The sequence below is a fragment of the Danio rerio genome, chromosome 1 (genome assembly GCF_052040795.2).
Source record: "Danio rerio strain M-AB ecotype USA chromosome 1, GRCz13ab, whole genome shotgun sequence".
Lineage (NCBI taxonomy): Eukaryota > Metazoa > Chordata > Actinopteri > Cypriniformes > Danionidae > Danio > Danio rerio.
The window spans coordinates 11,487,173-11,505,391 of NC_141021.1; the positions used below are offsets into that span (position 1 = coordinate 11,487,173).

At 36.5% G+C, this 18,219-nt stretch overlaps 1 protein-coding gene across 3 annotated transcripts in view; it reads left to right on the top strand.

The window, feature by feature from the left end:
- npy2rl (neuropeptide Y receptor Y2, like) overlaps positions 1-18,219 on the top strand; it is an 87,060-nt gene that overhangs the window by 62,752 nt on the left and 6,089 nt on the right. For 2 of the 3 annotated variants that reach the window (XM_087236418.1, XM_087236417.1), the window contains 4 exons: positions 5,447-5,716; positions 6,576-7,269; positions 9,599-9,755; positions 17,521-17,851. In XM_087236418.1, coding sequence (XP_087092544.1) covers positions 6,635-7,269; positions 9,599-9,755; positions 17,521-17,850 — 1,122 coding nt within the window. In that variant the 5' untranslated portion in view covers positions 5,447-5,716; positions 6,576-6,634 and the 3' untranslated portion in view covers position 17,851. Of the gene's footprint in view, positions 1-5,446; positions 5,717-6,575; positions 7,270-9,598; positions 9,756-17,520; positions 17,852-18,219 lie in introns of those variants that run through there. The other variant, NM_001327802.1, reaches the window with a different exon arrangement.

Genomic DNA, 18,219 nt, shown 5'->3' on the forward strand with positions numbered 1-18,219 from the left:
GCTGCGCAAAAGGCCAGTCTAATCTCCATCATTAAACCGCCATAATATATCACAGTCAAACTCCCATAGACGGCTTATACCCTGCTGCTTGCTAAAAATGTATTAAAAAGTCCAAAGCACAGAAACGTGGCCAAACACACACACATTATATACTAAAATACATCACAGCAGCATGCCCTCGGCCAACTGTGACTGTGCTGCATACGTTTATTAAAAAACACACACACAAGTATGCATGGAAGCGCACACTTTCTTCAGGCACAAAAACACAATTACGTAGCTGAAATATTTTAAAAATGAAATTAATGCATAATCTCCCTGGTTAGTTTTTGAGGATGTATAGCATACTAACATTAGGTATGATTTATTGCTGTGATGGCAGTTTACAAGAATGCATTTGGGCAGAAAATGAACGTGATTTTTCATGACAAGATACTTCAGCATGCACCAACAGTTAACTGTATTCAGCATAATTAGCACATGCACAGTGTGATGGACAGAGTTTATTAGCCGTAAAACACGCCAACACTGTTTCTTACTTCAGGGCTTCATCTGTTAGTCACAAACAAACACGAGGGACTCAGTCAAAAAAAAAAAAAAAAAAAGCTAACGCAAGCATTTTAATGACACCCTCACAGTTTCGCGTCCACTTATTTACCAGCTGTGGACATCCATTTGGACACATTTGAACATGTAAACATTGATAGCCTTTGCATCCATAATAATCATATTGCATGGGGTTTCTGAAAAAACAGTCAGTTTAAATAATTTGCTAACTCTCATGTCATTTCAAACCCACATGATTGTCTGTTTTACTGTGAAACATAAAAAAAGATCAAGCTCTAAATTTCTGTGTCTGTGTGCTCTAAAAACTACCCAGGCTCATTCTAAAAATGTACCCCTTAATACATTTCTGGGGAGCGCCAAATATGTCCCAGGAACTGTGCTTTTTTGCCATCTTTGTTTTTGTAAATCCACCAGAGGCTGCTGTGAATGCTTTTTGAAATTTCTCTCGTGAGTGCCATTCGCACGTTCTATCCTCACGTAAGTCCACCAGAGGCCGCTGTTTACTGACTGTTTGACTGACTGACTTGACTGACTGACTGACGATCTACTGACCCACCCTTCTCCTTTCCTAAACCCGACCGACAGTTTTATAAAAGCAATCCAGAAAAAGAAAAGCCCTCACCTGATTTTTACCACATTTTCAGGTTTTACCACATTCTCATCCTTATTTATTTAATTTTTTAGCTTTTGTTTTTGTCTCACCTGGAACAGTTGTTCACCAGACTCAAACACTGTCATCGCAGTCAGCTTCTCTCTGTGTCTCAAGTCCACTGACGTACATCTTGAGCTATACTGGTAACAGCGAGAAAGCCGTCCATACGGAGGTAATCGGTCAGCGGGGAAGCGAGAAAGGGAAAGACGTCATACCGCCCTGTTGCATTTGTTTCAAAAATTAAATGCAGCCATGTGTATATCTGGCTACATAATTTGTGATCTCCAGAAATTTATATAGGGCTACGTTATTAGAATGATCCTGTGTTGTAAAAAAATGCTGGGTTCCACAAGCCTGATCTCAAGAGGAAACATAACTATTTTACATTTTGTCAGTTTAGTGGTTAATTCAGTTTAGTTGAATTAGAATTCGTTTAGTTGTGCGGAAATGTATGAGTTTAAAAGGAGGCGTGGCACCCCACCCCTCAACCCCACCATCATTGGGGGATGAGCAAAGCGTACTAAATTGTAGGAATAAGATTATACGAATTAATATGAATTAGCCACTTAATCAAAAAGTTACAAACTACCATGATGCCACGTTGGTTCCCCACAATTCCTTCATGTTGTCTCAACACAAATTGATTACTTTAACTTAATTTTTTTTTACAAATTTATGTGAATTGAACATAAACCCAACCCAGGCTCATTCTGAAAACCTAGCCCTACATAAATTTCTGAGGAGCGCCATATAAGTCCCAGGAGATACAAATTTTTACAGTTTTTGTTTTTGGGAATCTACCAGAAGCCATCGGAGTTAAACGGTCAGCTGGAAAGCATGAAAAGAAACGCATCCTACCGCACCGTAACGTTCATTTTAAAGAAGGAATGCAGCAATATGTACTTCTGGCTACATAATTCGTGATCACCAGAAATGATATAGGGCAACGTTTTTCAAAATGAGCCGATGTTGCATTAAATAATTAAGTTGTCCCAAAAACAAACAAAAAAACTTCAGAATTGTGTTGTTTCAACTCATTTTTATTAAGTAATTTAAACAAGCAGCAAAAATCTATTTTTTGTGTCCAATGCAATAAACTGACTTTAAATAAATGAAATTGACTATAAATGGAATAAAGTAACTTTAATGTGACATTGGTGTGAATAAGTAATGAGGGAATACTGCAGGATGTAACGTCATATCTGCAAGTGTTTCATTCAGAAGTGATGATTTTTTGCGTGATTTTTATGGTGTGTTCACACTTGGCAGATCTGGTTGGATTAAAATGAACTCTGGTGCAATTGCTTTTTGAGAGCTGTTAATTTGAATGAATGTGAAAGTGTGAATTTTGCCATCTGAACCTTGGTTCTCACCAAAATAAGTCAACTTTTGCTTCAAAACTATTTTTTTTACTGTGAAAATATGAATGCAACATAGACCAAACATGTTTAAAGAAACTAAAAACAGGATAGGATAGGATTATTTAGAGCTATGGCATACCTGCTTTTATTTTATTTTTTTTTCGCTTCATAGTCAAGATGTTACTCTTTATGGTTCAGTAGGCAATAAAAACACATCACCTTGCAGCAGATCTATCTTTAAGATAGTAAGAAAAAGCCTTCTTCTTTTTTGTTTGTTTGCTTTTGTATCTTTAGGTTCAGGTTTATAAATGACTCTGTGAACATAGTGTGAACTCAGCCTTTATATTTTTATTCGCTTCCTGAATGTGAATGAATTTGAACTGAGGTGAGAATCAATATGCAGAACAGCCTACATACAGTGTATGAATATTAAATGAGTATTAGAATTGAAATATCTGAATTTTTCAAAATCTCTAAAGTTGTAATCACCTCAAGTGAACTTAAATTAGTTTGAGAAGATCTATATGCCTGTTGGACCACTGTCAAAGAAAACCTCATTTCCTAGAATGCGAAACTGTGTGTGTATGTGTGTGTTTATTTGTCCTTACTACTCCTGTTTTGTATATTCACTGAGTCACTGTAGTTATAACTATAAAAGTCACACTTTACAACCGAGGTGGGGGACTTGAGTCACATGACTTGACTCAAGTCAGACTTAAGTTGCAAAATTTAAGACTTGAGACTTGCTTAACAAATATCCAAAAAAGACTCGACTTGACTTAAACTTGACTGTCATGCCTTGACTTGGACTTGAGTTAAATGACTTGAAATAAATAATTTTGGTTAAATAAATAACTCTTTGTTACATATTATGCATTAGATACAAAACTGAAAGTTATTTATGTAAATATGTTTTTTTTTTCAGCTTAGTCTCTTTAATAATCTGGGGTCGCCAGAGCGGAATGAACCGCCAACTTATCCAGCACATGTTTAAGGCAGCGCCCAAACACTCTTTTACATTCACACACATACACTATGGCCTATATTAGCTTATTCATTTCACCTGTACCGCATGTCTTTGGACTGTGGAAGAAACCGGAGCACCCGGAGGAAGCCCACACAAACACAGGGAGAACATATGTTAACTCACAGTGCATGAACTCATGTTAACAAGCATGTATTTGGATTTTATATGTTGAACTGATTGATAAATGCTGTACTGGTATTGTTTATTTTAGGTGTTAGTCAATACATTAACTAGCTAATAAAACCTTATAGTATAGTGTGACCACAGTGAAGTACGTGTAATTATATGCACCTAACTATATTGTAAGTACTTGTAGTTAATTAATATTACTTAGTACATAAATAGTAGCATATTACACCATGAAAAGTACACCATAAAACAATGTGTAACCTTTATTATTATTATTATTATTATTATTATGGCAGCACGGTAACAGTGGGTAGCACTCTCGCCTCACAGCAAAAAGGTCACTGGTTTGAACCTCAGCTGGGTCAGTTGGCATTTCTATGTGGAGTTTGCATGTTCTCCCCGTGTTCACGTGGGTTTCCTCCGGGTGCTCTGGTTTCCCCCACAAGTCCAAAGACATGTGGTATAGGTAAATTGGCTAAGCTAAATTGTCCTAGTGTATGTGTGTGAATGGAAGAGTATGGGTGTTTCCCAGTAATAGGTTGCAGCTGGAAGGGCATCCGCTGTGGATAAGTTGGTGGTACATTCCACTGTGGCGACCCCAGATTAATAAAAGGACTAAGCTGAAAATAAAATAAATTAATGAATGATTATTATTATTATTATTGTTGTTATTATTTTGTAAATTCTTGTTTTTTTCACTCACAGTCTGAATTGACAAAGGAAATGGCACATTATGTTTCATCAATTATTTTTGCCCACTTAACTAGTATTTTTATAAAATATACATTGCTCAGCATATATAAGTACACCCCTCACAAATCCCTCTTTTAAAATCATATTTTTAATAGGAAGCTTTACAATATTATATTTGTGCATCTACATACCAAGTACACACAAATTTATATGTTATAGAAAAATATAAAATACAAATTTTAAGGGGAAAATTTAAGAGAGTGGCCTAGCCAGAGCCCAGATCCAAATCCTATTGAACATCTCTGAAGAGATCTGAAAATGGCTGTACACTGTCACTTCCCATCCAACCTGATAGAGCTTGAGAGGTACTGCAAAGAGGAATGGACAAAAATTCCCAAAGACAGGTGTGCCAAGCTTAGTGGCATCATATTCAAAAAGACTTGAGGCTGTAATTGCTGCCAAAGGTGCATCAACAAAGTATTGTGCAAAGGCTGTGAATACTGATGTACATGTGATTTTTCAGGTTTTTTATTTTTAATAAATTTGCAACAATTTAAAAAAAAAATCATCACAGTGTCATTATGGAGTATTGTGTGTAGAATGTTGAGGAAGTAAATTAATCTAATCCATTTTGGAAAAAGTCTGTAACATAAAATATGTGGAAAAAGTGAAGCACTATGAATACTTTCCGGATGCACCGTTAAAGCAAAATCTATTTATTGAAACAATCTTGAAACTCTAAATTCAGTAGGGGAAAAAATGCATAAAAAACTACAAAATATTAAAAACGTGTGTTGACCAGCTTTTTTTGCAATAAATTAATAATTTAATTTGATGAAATTACTTTTTTTTTTTTTTTTTTTACTCTTTTTGTTTTTACCTGCTTGGCACGCATTTCAATTACCAAATAATGGCTAAATGTAATTACAAATCGTTTACATAATTTTCAAATTATGATTCCACTGAACCTAAACATCGTCATTCATCTATCTCTCTCTCCCTCTCTTTCCTCTCGAGAACTCTGAACCTGTGGGTTTGGCTTGTGTGGATGGATGTATTCAGCAGCTTCAGACTCAGAGACGGCTGAGCACCACAGCACACCTAACCTGCACCTCACTCTTCTCTCAAGGAAAACATATCGATTGAAAAAAATCTGAAGAGAATGTACTTGTTAATGTTACGTCAACATAACATTTCTAAAGACTTATATTTAACTGATGGCGATGTATCCTGAGGCGCACGACGTATTATTGGAGACGGAGAGGTGAATGCGCTGCCTGGGCATCGGTAAGTCATTTAACAATAGTCTGAACACATTTATTTCATTATTTATCTGAAATAGGCTTTAATGATACAAACTTAGATCGTTTGTGCGACCCGCAGTTTCTCGTTTATTTAGTGCGCCTCGTGCGCTCCGTCACGGACCATTGCGCCGTCGTTGTGCGTGGACTGGAAGTGAGCCACGAAGTTTCCACGGACTCCTGTTTGTGTGTGTTTATGTCTCTGAATGATAATGGTTTTGCCGTGTACCTATTCGTCTCCGAGATAAAGACTGTGGATTGCGCTCGAGCTGAGGCAAGTCGTGCGTAATGAGCGCGGACTACAATTTTACCTTAATAAAAGTGACCTGACAGTTCCCTCAGAACAAGTCCATACGCCTTTCTGCTCCTCTTGGAAGTAAATCAACACGATCTCGACAATTTCTCTGATAGGATATGAAATATTCATACCTCAGGATGGAGATGCGTACTTTCCGGTAGTCATTTGCAAGTATATATATGCATGTAAATTAAAATTAGGCTCATTTTTAATGCATTTGCGCTCATGTGTAGTGAAGTTTTATGCAGTTTTTTTAGTTAATAATATGACAAAGTTTTGCTAATTAAAATTATTTAATTTGTTTACATATTATTATATTCAGTAATAATTGTATTATTATTATTTTTTTTTATTATTATTATTATTATTATTATTATTATCATATAGGCAAGTGAGCTTTTGAGTTGTTACTGTAATTTGTATTCTATCTATCTATCTATCTATCTATCTATCTATCTATCTATCTATCTATCTATCTATCTATCTATCTATATTTAGTTCTAATAATGTATTATTCCTAATGTCCAGTTCAAACTTGTGTTTTTAGGTTGTCAAATCTAAGGACAGCCTGCTATTTCTCCAAACTATAGCATGGCCATGTGATAAATGGATTCGCTCAGCTTAATCAATGGCTCCTCTGGGAGCAAAGACTTGTCCATCGGGGAGGATTCATCTGACTTGACCCTGAACCACCCTCTGCTGGAGCTGGGGGACAGCACCAAGCTGCTGGGCGTCCAGGTGGTTCTGATCTTGGCGTACTCCACCATCATCCTCCTGGGCGTTGTGGGGAACTCTCTGGTGATTTATGTGGTTTACAAGTTTAAGACCCTCCGTACTGTCACCAACTTCTTCATTGCGAACCTAGCCGTGGCCGATCTGCTGGTCAACACGTTATGTCTCCCGTTCACGCTGGCTTACACTCTCCTCAGAGAATGGAAGTTTGGACAAGTGCTTTGTTTCACTCTGCCGTACGCTCAAGGTCTGGCCGTTCACGTCTCCACAATTACACTGAACGTGATTGCGCTGGATCGGCACAGGTGCATCGTTTACCACCTCGACACGCGAATGTCAAAGGACACCTGCTTTCTGGTTATTGCCATCACCTGGGTGGTAAGCGCCGTCCTGGCGAGCCCCCTGGCCATATTCAGGGAGTATGGGATTGTAGATCTTTCTCCAGATAACTCCATCGAGGTCTGTGGAGAGAAATGGCCTGACAGTAGTACAGACAGCACTCTATACTCGTGAGTATTAGACATGCATATTTTAATGAGCGCCATTATTACAGTTTCCTCGTGCCTTTAAGGAGACGCACGTAGAAGATGTGTTCATTTGTCACTGTCTCACTATAGTGCACTGAAAGAAAAGATCTGGGAATGTTGTAGATACACTCTAAAAATGCAGGGTGGATATGGACAAACCCAGTCTTTGGGTTATTTTATTAAAAAAACATTTTTAACCCAATGGTTAAAGGGGGTGATGCGGTGGCTCAGTGGGTAGCGCTGTCGCCTCACAGCAAGAAGGTCGCTGGTTCAAGCCTCAGCTGGATCAGTTGTCATTTCTGTGTGGAGTTTGCATGTTTTCTCTGGGTGCTCTGGTTCCCCCGCATGCTATAGGTGAATTGGGGAGCTAAATGTAGTGAATGTGTGTTACTGAGAGTGTATGGGTGTTCCCAGTAATGGGTTGCAGCTGAAAGGGCATCCACTGCGTGAAACATATGCTTTATAAGTTGGTGGTTCATTCAGCTGTGGCGATCCCAGATTAATAAAGGGACTAAGCCAAAAAGACAATGTATGAATGGTTAAAGTGATAGTTCACACAAAAGTAAAAAATCTGCCATTATTTATTTGACATGTTCCAAACCACTTTGGGATTTTTCTTCTGTTGAACACACAAAAAAGATATTTAGAAGAATGTGCATTTCCTTTATTTATATTCCATCAGCTTAGGCAGTATTATAGAGGTCACCACAGTTGAATAAACTAGCAACTATTCCAGCGCATGTTTTACGCAGTGGATGCCATTATGAAGAATGTTGGAAATCAAATACTATGGAAGTCAATGGTTACAGGTATCCAACATTCTTCAAAATAAACTGGTTTGGAACAAGGCAAGAATAGGTAAATATAGACTAACATAATCTTTGGGTCATCTTATTAGGTGACATTTTAACCCAATTGTAAAGGTATGATTCATCCAAAAAAGAAAATTCTGCCATTATTTACTAAACCTTGTTCCAAACCACTGATTTAATTTTTTCTGTTGAACATTTAAAAAAAGATATTTTGAAGAATGTTGGAATCTAAATATGTTGGTAGTCAATGGTTACAGGTTTCCAACATTCTTCAAAATATAGAATGTGGTTTGAAAAAAATCAAGAATAGGTAAATATGGACTAGTCTTTGGGTTCATTTATTAAATTAAATTTTAACCCAGTAGGTAAAGGGACGATTAACCCAAAAATGAAAATTCTGACATTATTTACTCAACCTTGACTTGTTCCAAACCATTTTGAGTTTTTTTTTTTCTGTTAAACCAATAACAACAACAACAAAAAAATATTTTAAAGAATGTTGGAAACCAAATGCAATGAAAGCCAATGGTGACAGGTATTGGTCAAAATTAGTTACATATGGACTAACACAATCTTTTAATTTATTAAATTACATTTAACCCAATGTTTTAAGGGATGTTTTTTCCAAAAATGGAAATTCTGCCATTATTTACTCAACCTTGACTTGTTCAAAACTATTTTTTTTTCTGTTGAACCCACAAAAAAGATATTTGAATACTGATGGAAGTCAAATACTTTGGAAGTCAATGGTTACAGGTATCAAACATTCTTCAAAATAAAGAAAGTGGTTTGAAACAAGGCAGGAATAGAAATATAGACTAACATAGTCGTTGGGTTAATTTATTAAATGACATTTTAACCCAATGGTTAAAGGGATGGTTCACCCAAAACTGAAAATTCTGCCAGAATTGACTAAACCTTGACTTGTTACAAAATACTTAGAATTTTTTTCCTCTGTTAAACCAATAAAAAAGATATTTTGAAGAATGTTGGAAACCAAATGCTATGGAAGTCAATGGTTACAGGTATCCAACATTCTCCAAAATAAAGAATGCAGAGAATGAGTAAATGATGGCCAATTTTCATTTTTGGGGGAATTATCCCTTTAAGATTGTCCACAGTTTACCCAAATTTGGGTTAAAACAACCCAGAATTGTTTGGAGTGTAAATATATAATATGATTTCAGCATTAAATATATGAAGATTACAACACTAATATTTATTTAATAAGTTCATCATCCAGAGAACATGATCGTACAGACATAAAGAGTTTGATTATAGTGAATTACTTAAATACTTATGTGGTAACAACTCATAATTTTACCTTATTTTTTCTTTGAAAGCCTTGTTTGTTCAGGAACATATAAATTACAGCTATAATGAGTCATAGCTTATTTAATTTTGGAGCAAGATTATGTTTTATGAAAGCATCTTAACAACAGTGTAATGACACTCTTCAGCTGCACTTATGTCAGTGATGCCTGTGTTTTCTTTCTCAGAATCTCCACGCTGTTGCTGCAATATGTGTTGCCTCTGGCAATCATCTCCTTTGCCTACATCCGTATCTGGAGTAAACTCCGCAATCATGTCAGCCCGGTTGGTCGCAATGACAGGCACCATCGTCGCCGCAAGACCACCAAGATGCTGGTAACCATGGTGTGTACAGTTCCCATCTATTATATCATAGTATTTCTGCAGATTTTCAGTCTGGATGTCATGATTTCATCAACTAGCACATCGACTACACTGTGTACAGACAACATGGTGATGTTTGTAGGGCAGAGGAAAGCCAAGTTTCTGTATAATACAATATAACACCCATGTGTTTGACTGCTGAGAATGAAGCAATTATATTTGTCTAGATCCAACTTGTATTCTAAAACTTTTTGTGTACAGGTTTGGTTTTTGGTATCTGTCATGGTCAAAAAGAACATTACCGGTTATTTAATTTGAAACATATTTAAAGAGCCCCTATTATGCTTTATAAAAGGCAATATGTTGGTTTTGGGGGTCTCCAACAACAAGCTGATATGATAAGTCAAAAAACACTTTCATTGTTTTATAATATGCGTTTATTTTTACGTAACTATCCCAACAACTTTCATAGGATTCGTTCAGTGATTTTGTTCCCAAACTCATCCTTAGCGCAATGATAATCTGTGCTGATTGGTCCGAAGACCTAGTCTGTTGCGATTGATCGACTGCATTCAGCGTGGGACAGAGAGAAATGCACACCACGGCTTGTCAACAATTTTGAAGTGGTCAGAGTGCAGAGTGTATGTGTGAGCCCAATGCAGGAGTGCATTAAAGCAGTGCAGTTTAACACCAGCATATGCTTTATTCTTAACCATGACACACATTCAGTATTAATCCACACAGCGGCAAAAGCTGAACTTTTTTGATACTTGATGGCCACACGTGTGTAGGAACAGCTGACGGTGGCCATAGCTATGACAAACGGCAGAGGATAGCGAACTCACACACGCATTTAAATAGTAAAAATTTAAAAAGTAGCACACGTCACATTTTTATGGTGGTTCTAGACATGATATGCAAATATAGAGTTAACCAGATGCAGTACAAACCACTTAGTGTGGTTACAAGCAACAAACCACAATTAAATACATAATGTGCAAGCTAGAGAAAACAAGGACACAACCATTTTAATCGTGTAAAGTTATTTACACTTGTGAAATGGAGGTCGGAACTAATCCATGAACTGTGTACTGATAAAGTTCCTGTCAAGCGCTGACAAAGTCCTATACATCAATAGTCTTTTCTGATCCTTCCTTTAGCAAACGGTCGAAGAATGCCCCGTTGCAAGCATGTAGATTGCTGAAGCACTTGTCAAAAAAATGTCAGGAACACAGCACAAGGTTGGGGCTATAATGCTGAGATATTTTTGCAAAAATAAATTTCAACCACTGACATTTCACAGCCTCACCTTTGGACAGGGAAAATAACACTTTCCCTGAAGCACAGTGTCTTCGCGGGTTTCAATTTTCCTGTGTCTGTGCATGCAACAAATAGGTGGCGCTTAAGTTCCATATCAATGTCATGCTAACACAGCTAAAAATTTGTTACCCCGATGTTTCATTTGAACCACTCTGAGTCGACTCTTTTATAGATCAATCGATAACATGGTGCACTTTCAGATTTAAGTCTTAGCTGGATATTTCACTTCACTTAGAGCTGAGTTATGCACTGCATGGAAAGTCATTTTCAGAAACCCATATTAGGGGCTCTTTAACACATTCTATTATAGTAGATCATTTTTATCTGCACTTAAAGTAATATAGAGTAGTCAAAATATACTGTAAGTGGATCAAAACAGTTTTTCAAAATTGTCTCAAGACAAGAATGAGTGAATATTTTAGGAATGATGAAAGGTTTTGATCCACTTCAAATGTTGACTGTGTATCATTAGCATAGCCATCCCTCCCTATAAGCCAGGGGTGTTTAAACTCGGTCCTGGAGGGCCGGTGTCCTGCTGACTTTAGCTCCAAATTGCTTCAGCACACATGCCTGGAAGTTTCTAGTATGTCTAGTAAGAGCTTGATTAGCTGTTTCAGGTGTGTTTGATTAGGGTTGGAGCTTAACTTTCCAGAGCTAAATTCACCCCTGCTCTAAGCGAACTAAGTGGCTGCTTAGAGCCCCGCCGCCACTAGGGGGGCCCCCACAACCCACTAGGGTTTGAGCCCCTTCCTTGCTGAAATAATTATTATTTTTTTTATTAAAAAAAAAATATTTTTTTATTTACAAATTATCTTCATTGGCTGTGCTTTAGTAATAAATTGTTTTAATACATTTTCACTGAAAAGAAAAAAAAAACTTTATTAAAGTCGAAATTGTTTTCGTGTAAAAGTCATATGATCAACAGAAAGCTCACAGCAACTCATTTCTCATATGCGTTCTGTGTTTTCACTGTGTAACCTGCAAGACCAGCCAGTAGTCACAAGATTGCGAACCTGTGCACGGACACAACCATGGTCTTTGCTTTATTGCCTGCCATTATATAACTGATTTATTTTGGAAATTGGACCGCGAAAATGAATGAATGAATGAATGAAATGAAACTAATGTTATTCTTCAGATGTTAAAGACATAATCTACTAGCACATTTATTGAAAATAGGCAACTACAGATTAATAAACATCATCTTTTTAATTTTTTCCTGGTTTTGCAAACCTGTTTTTTTTATCTAAAATGCAATACTGAGGCATCTTTTACTAACATATTTTGCACACTAACATATTTTTTTTTTCTGAGACATGTTTATAAAAGTTATGTCCTAATCAAATCAATCATAGTTTAATATAAGCTCTGGACCATGCATCTCAAATGTAAGGAACAGGGAAGGAGACTGAAGGTAATAATAAGTTATGTGTTTGGGTATTAATATTAACCCAGTATTTGTTGCTTCCTTTTTTCTATGTTTTTAATCTTTTCATATTTACTTTATATTATATGCTTATTGGTTTTATTATTTATGAATCAATCTTTGCATTAGTGTTAATTGTTTTGTTGTTGAGTTTTTAATGAGTTCAGAATGTATATTTTATCACTAAGTAGTGCCTTTTCACTTTTGGCTAAATATTGCTCACTGTCTTTCATTGCAGGGTTCTTATTTTGGAGATTATTAAAAAAAAAAAAAAAAAAAAAACCTCAAGCTGGAATCTTTTAAAGTATCTTCAATCTATTTGCCAAATTAATAAAATATGTTTTAAGCACTCCAGAAGGATGCAAGGAAGAAATCACTAGTCCCTTTATTAAAGATAGTTTAATTCTTAATTTTTAAAGCTACTAGTTGACAAAAAACAGTGCTGTTTTAAAATGTCCAAGTCATTCAGAGAGTTATTAAGTTGAAGAAATCAGGCTTTACTTTTCTGTTTCATTGATTGTATTTAATAAGCAATGAAAACATTGTGGGCTGATTTTCAATGGCAATACTCCACCATTTAGAGCAAGGTAAAGGCCCTAAAATGATTCTGCTCTGGGCCCCCAAGTGTACAGGGCCGACCCTGATCATCAGCACAATAAGAATCTCAAATTACCCAGTGTTTTATAATGTAATGACAAGGAGCAACCAAAATGTGTTTTGAAAATGGCTTAGTAATGGCTTGTATGCAGTAGATACAATGCAGATAAATGAATACTGTATGTTAAACACAGATGAACCAAAACATTATGATTACCTGCTCAATAATATGCTCCTAGCCCAAAAAATCTTGGACACTTCAATGCTCCTGAAGGTGTCCTGTGGTATCTAGACCCATGTTGTTAACATCAGATCCTTCAACTCTGGTGGGATGCGAGGTGGAGCTGATGTGGATCAAACTTGCTGGTCCAGAATATCCCACTGAAGATTAATTGGATTGAGATCTAGGGAATAGTGAGGTCAGGGCAGCACCTTCATCATACCCTTCAAACCCGAACAATGTGTGCAGTTTGCATTATCCTGCTAAAGGAGGCCACATTCACTAGGGAACACCATTGTCATGAAGGCTATGCTTAGATAGGTACAGTAGCACATGACAAACTTATGTCTAAATGAATAGCCAGAGCCAAGATTTCCCAGAAGAACATTTTTCAGAGCATCCCACACCCTACGCCAGCTTATCGTCATCCCTATGTGGCATCCCTGGTGGCATCACGTCCCCAGGGTAAATGGTAAAAAGACATGTAAAAGTGCTCATGAGACTAAGTGACCTTCATCCACAGCTTCAAGATCCAGTTGCAACACTAACGTTTCCACTCTAGGAGCTTCCTGCAGTCGACAAGGGTCATCATAGAGTATTTAATTGGATTGCACATGAGCAGCCCAAAGGCAGCAGAGTGTGAATGCTCTGACCAGATGTGATCGCCTCCATTTCTCTTGTGTTTTGAAGAAACTTGAGGGCCCAAGACCCTGTTATTGGTTTCTGGTTTGTCTCTCTTTGGATGACTGTTGGTAAATTCTCACCACTTCTACCTAAAAGACCAGGGAGATAAATATGATATTGAATTACATTTATTTAATGAGTATTATTTGACAAAAGTAAAATTTAACAAAAAGTAGGATTTCTTTGGCGAAGGCCCCATACATAGCTTGAATCAAAAGCTTTTATATCCAGCTATATGACTGCCGAGGACGATTACTGGAGGGAAGCCTACCCCCCTGGACAGAGCCAACCTGACGGTGGTGGGGAAGATAGTTGAATGTCTATGTCAGTATCTGCTACTAAATGAATGAAATGAACAGACAGCTTATATAGTCCTTGTGTCTCTTGGCTATTGGTTGGAAGTATTGTGACATTAGGTCTTTCGGTAGAACTATCGCTAAAAGCTATATATCTGACCATGAGCAAGCCATAAGACGTTGGTCTTGTCCATATAAAGATAGGTATTTTCAAAATTACCGTATATAACTTTATATGCGATTGGGCTATTCATCCACATGTAAACGCAGTCAAAAAAACTACACTTTTGTGAACTCCTGCCAGGTTGAAGATTTTCAAAAACTTTGGTCCCCATTTTGAGAGATTTTTTACTCATTCTTTTTTTTTACATCAAATCGTGGATCTCTTTTGAAGGCTTCTGATTACCTTAAATGGCTTTATGTTAAGGGTTACATCGCCATCTGTTTGTTGCCCACATAAAAAATAATAATATACTAATTTATCTTAAATACTATGATGTTTTTGAACCACACTATAGTAAAATGTATTAACTGTATACATTATAGTTTTTACTAGATTTTGTTAATGAATGATACAGCATACTGTAGTATTAACTAACCTGATACATTGTAATAAATACTGTAATATACTTGCGTTTTTACTACAATAAACTGTATTAGTGTATTGTAGTGTAAAATACCCTATAGTTGGAAACTACTGGACAGTATTGGGTTATGTGCTTTATATTACTATAGATTTTGTGTTACCTTAGCAACTACAGAAGTACCACAACAGATTAATTCAAGTAATTTACTATAATATGGTAATTTATTTTAACTATATTTGTCACTCTAAGACAGATAGAAGTTAGATAGTTAGTCAGATAGTAGGTGGGTAGGTGGGTTGGTGGGTGGATGGATGGATGGATGGATGGATGGATGGATGGATAGATGGATGGATGAAGACATACATACAGACAGACAGACAGACAGACAAATAGATATTTAGATAGATAGATAGATAGATAGATAGATAGATAGATAGATAGATAGATAGATAGATAGATAGATAGATAGATAGATAGATAGATAGATAGATAGATAGATAGATAGATAGATAGATAGATAGATAGATAGATAGATAGATAGATAGATAGATAGATATGAATGACAGGAAAACTGAACAAAGGATTCACATGACAATAACAGAAAATACATGGAACACAACAAACACATGGCATGACATTGAAGTTTAAAAATGTGGCCTTGTTAGAAGATGATTCATTGTATTTGCTGCACCTGTGAATTGTCATAATGTTTTGGTGTGATCAGTGTATACACACACTCACAGTTTATGCTTAAGTGGATGCAGCCCTGTATTACAGTAGATGAGTTCAGATCTTCACACAAGCACATTTTTAGCTTGTGTGTACTTTACCCTTTTTTTTTCTTTAGAGCCAGGACTGCTAGAACAGCATGCATCTTTCCCAGGAGCATTTCCACATTATAAGCAGTCTTCTGTAACCCAAATATTTTAGAGCTATTTTTTTCCATGGTTATTTTGAACAAGGTTATGGCTATATTACATAAATAGAGAATTATACCAGTGTGTACAGCCTTTTATTGTAGATTGACCAGCACTTATGTTCAGTCAAAATGATTATCCCTTCTGGGATTTTCCTTTCTTTTTCAAATATTTTCCAAATGATGTTTAACAGAGCAAGGAATATTTTACAGTATTTTCGAAAAAGTTTTTTCTTCTGGAGAAAGTCTTTTTTTTTTTTGACTAGAGTAAAATAACAATATTATTGGCCATCTTACAAAATGTTGTTTTTCGATAGTCTACAGCAGAGGTGGCCAAACTTTTTTCTATAAAAAGTCCTAATTTATTTAATAATATTTTAAAATAACTTAAAAACATTGCTTTACAATAACACAACATATATATATATATATATATATATATATATATATATATATATATATATATATATATATATATATATATATATATATATATATATATATATATATATATATTTGACATTTTATAATGAACTTATTACAGTAAAAAAACACACAAAAAGTCTCATTTATAATACAGTTTTTAATCAGCGCCAATAGCCTAGTGGTTAAGTGCATATAGCACCATGGTGCTCATGGCGACCCTGGTTCCATTCCTGGCTCAAGGTCCTTTGCCAACCCTTTCTCTCTCTCTGCTACCAATAGTTTCCTGTCTGCAACCTCTACTGTCCTTTCCAAATAAAGGTGAAAAACCCTTGAAAGTAATTATAAAAAAAAAACACCTGTTTGGTGACGCGGTGGCGCAGTAGGTAGTGCTGTTGATTTACAGCGAGAAAGGTTGGTGGTTCAAGCCTCGGCTGGGTCAGTTGGCGTTTCTGTGTGGAGTTTGCATGTTCTCCCTGCATTCGCGTGGGATTCCTCTAGGTGCTCCGGTTTTCCCCACAGTCCAAAGACATTAGGTAGCCTAAATTGTCCATAGTGTATGAGTGTGAATGAGTGTGTATGGATGTTTCCTAGAGATGGGTTTCAGCTGGAAAGGCATCTGCTGCGTAAAATATGTGCTGGAAATGGGCGGTTCATACCACTGTGGTGACCCCAGATTAATAAAGGGACTGAGCAAAAAAGAAAATGAATTAATGAATGAAAAACACTAGTTTTCGCCTTGATGTGTTCGCCGATGTCTTCTGCGTAGTCCTTTATCAACATCATTCATACATAACATTTAATCAAAACTTGCTTTTGTAGCTCAGCAATAAAATAAACAAACAAAAAACGGTTTCGTCAAATTAGAATCGACAATCTCTCTCTAAAAAAGGCATTCGCCCCAGCCCTCTTCATCATTCTCACTCAGATGGGAAAGTGGGCAAAATCAAAGGTTACAATGGGCCATCTTTGGCCCAAGGGCCCTACTTTGGGCTTCTCTGGTCTCCAGAATAAACCATGATTGTACATTGATTTTCCTAATTACTCTAATTAACCTAATTAAGCCTTTAAATGTCACTTTAAGCTGAATACTGATATCTTGTAAAATATCTAGTATAATATTATGTACTGCCATCATGACAAAGATAAGAGAAATCAATTATTAAAAATGAGTTATTAAAACTATTATGTTTAGAAATGTGTGAAAAAATCTTCCTGTTAAACAGAAATTGGGGAAAAATTTACAGTAAGGGCTTATAATTTAGGAGGCCTGATAATTCTGACTTCAATTGTTTATATAACCCTTGTCTGTTGCAGGTTGTTGTGTTTGCTGTCAGCTGGTTGCCTTTCCATGCCTTCCAGCTCGCCATTGACATTGACCACAGTGTGCTGGACATGAAGGACTTCAGGCTTCTTTACACTGTTTTCCACATTGTGGCGATGTGCTCGACGTTTGCCAACCCATTGCTGTATGGTTGGATGAACCGGAACTACCGCAGCGCTTTTGTTGCAGTCTTCCGCTGCAAGGAACGACTTGATTCATTGCACACCGAGGGGCAGCCTGCCGCCACTGTTCGCAGCAAACCCAAAAAGGCTCTGGAAGCACAAGATATGGTGACAACACATCTGAATGCAACAGATGTCTGAGGTGACTATCTATCTATCTATCTATCTATCTATCTATCTATCTATCTATCTATCTATCTATCTATCTATCTATCTATCTATCTATCTATAAATCTATTTATCTGTCTATCTATCTATCTATCTATCTATCTATCTATCTATCTATCTATCTATCTATCTATCTATCTATCTATCTATCTATCTATCTATCTATCTATCTATCTATCTATCTATCTATCTATCTATCTATCTATCTATCTATCTATCTATCTATCTATCTATCTGCCTGCCTGCCTGCCTGCCTGCCTGCCTGCCTGCCTGCCTGTCTGTCTGTCTGTCTGTCTGCCTGCCTGTCTGTCTGTCTGTCTGTCTCTGTCTTTCTATCTATCT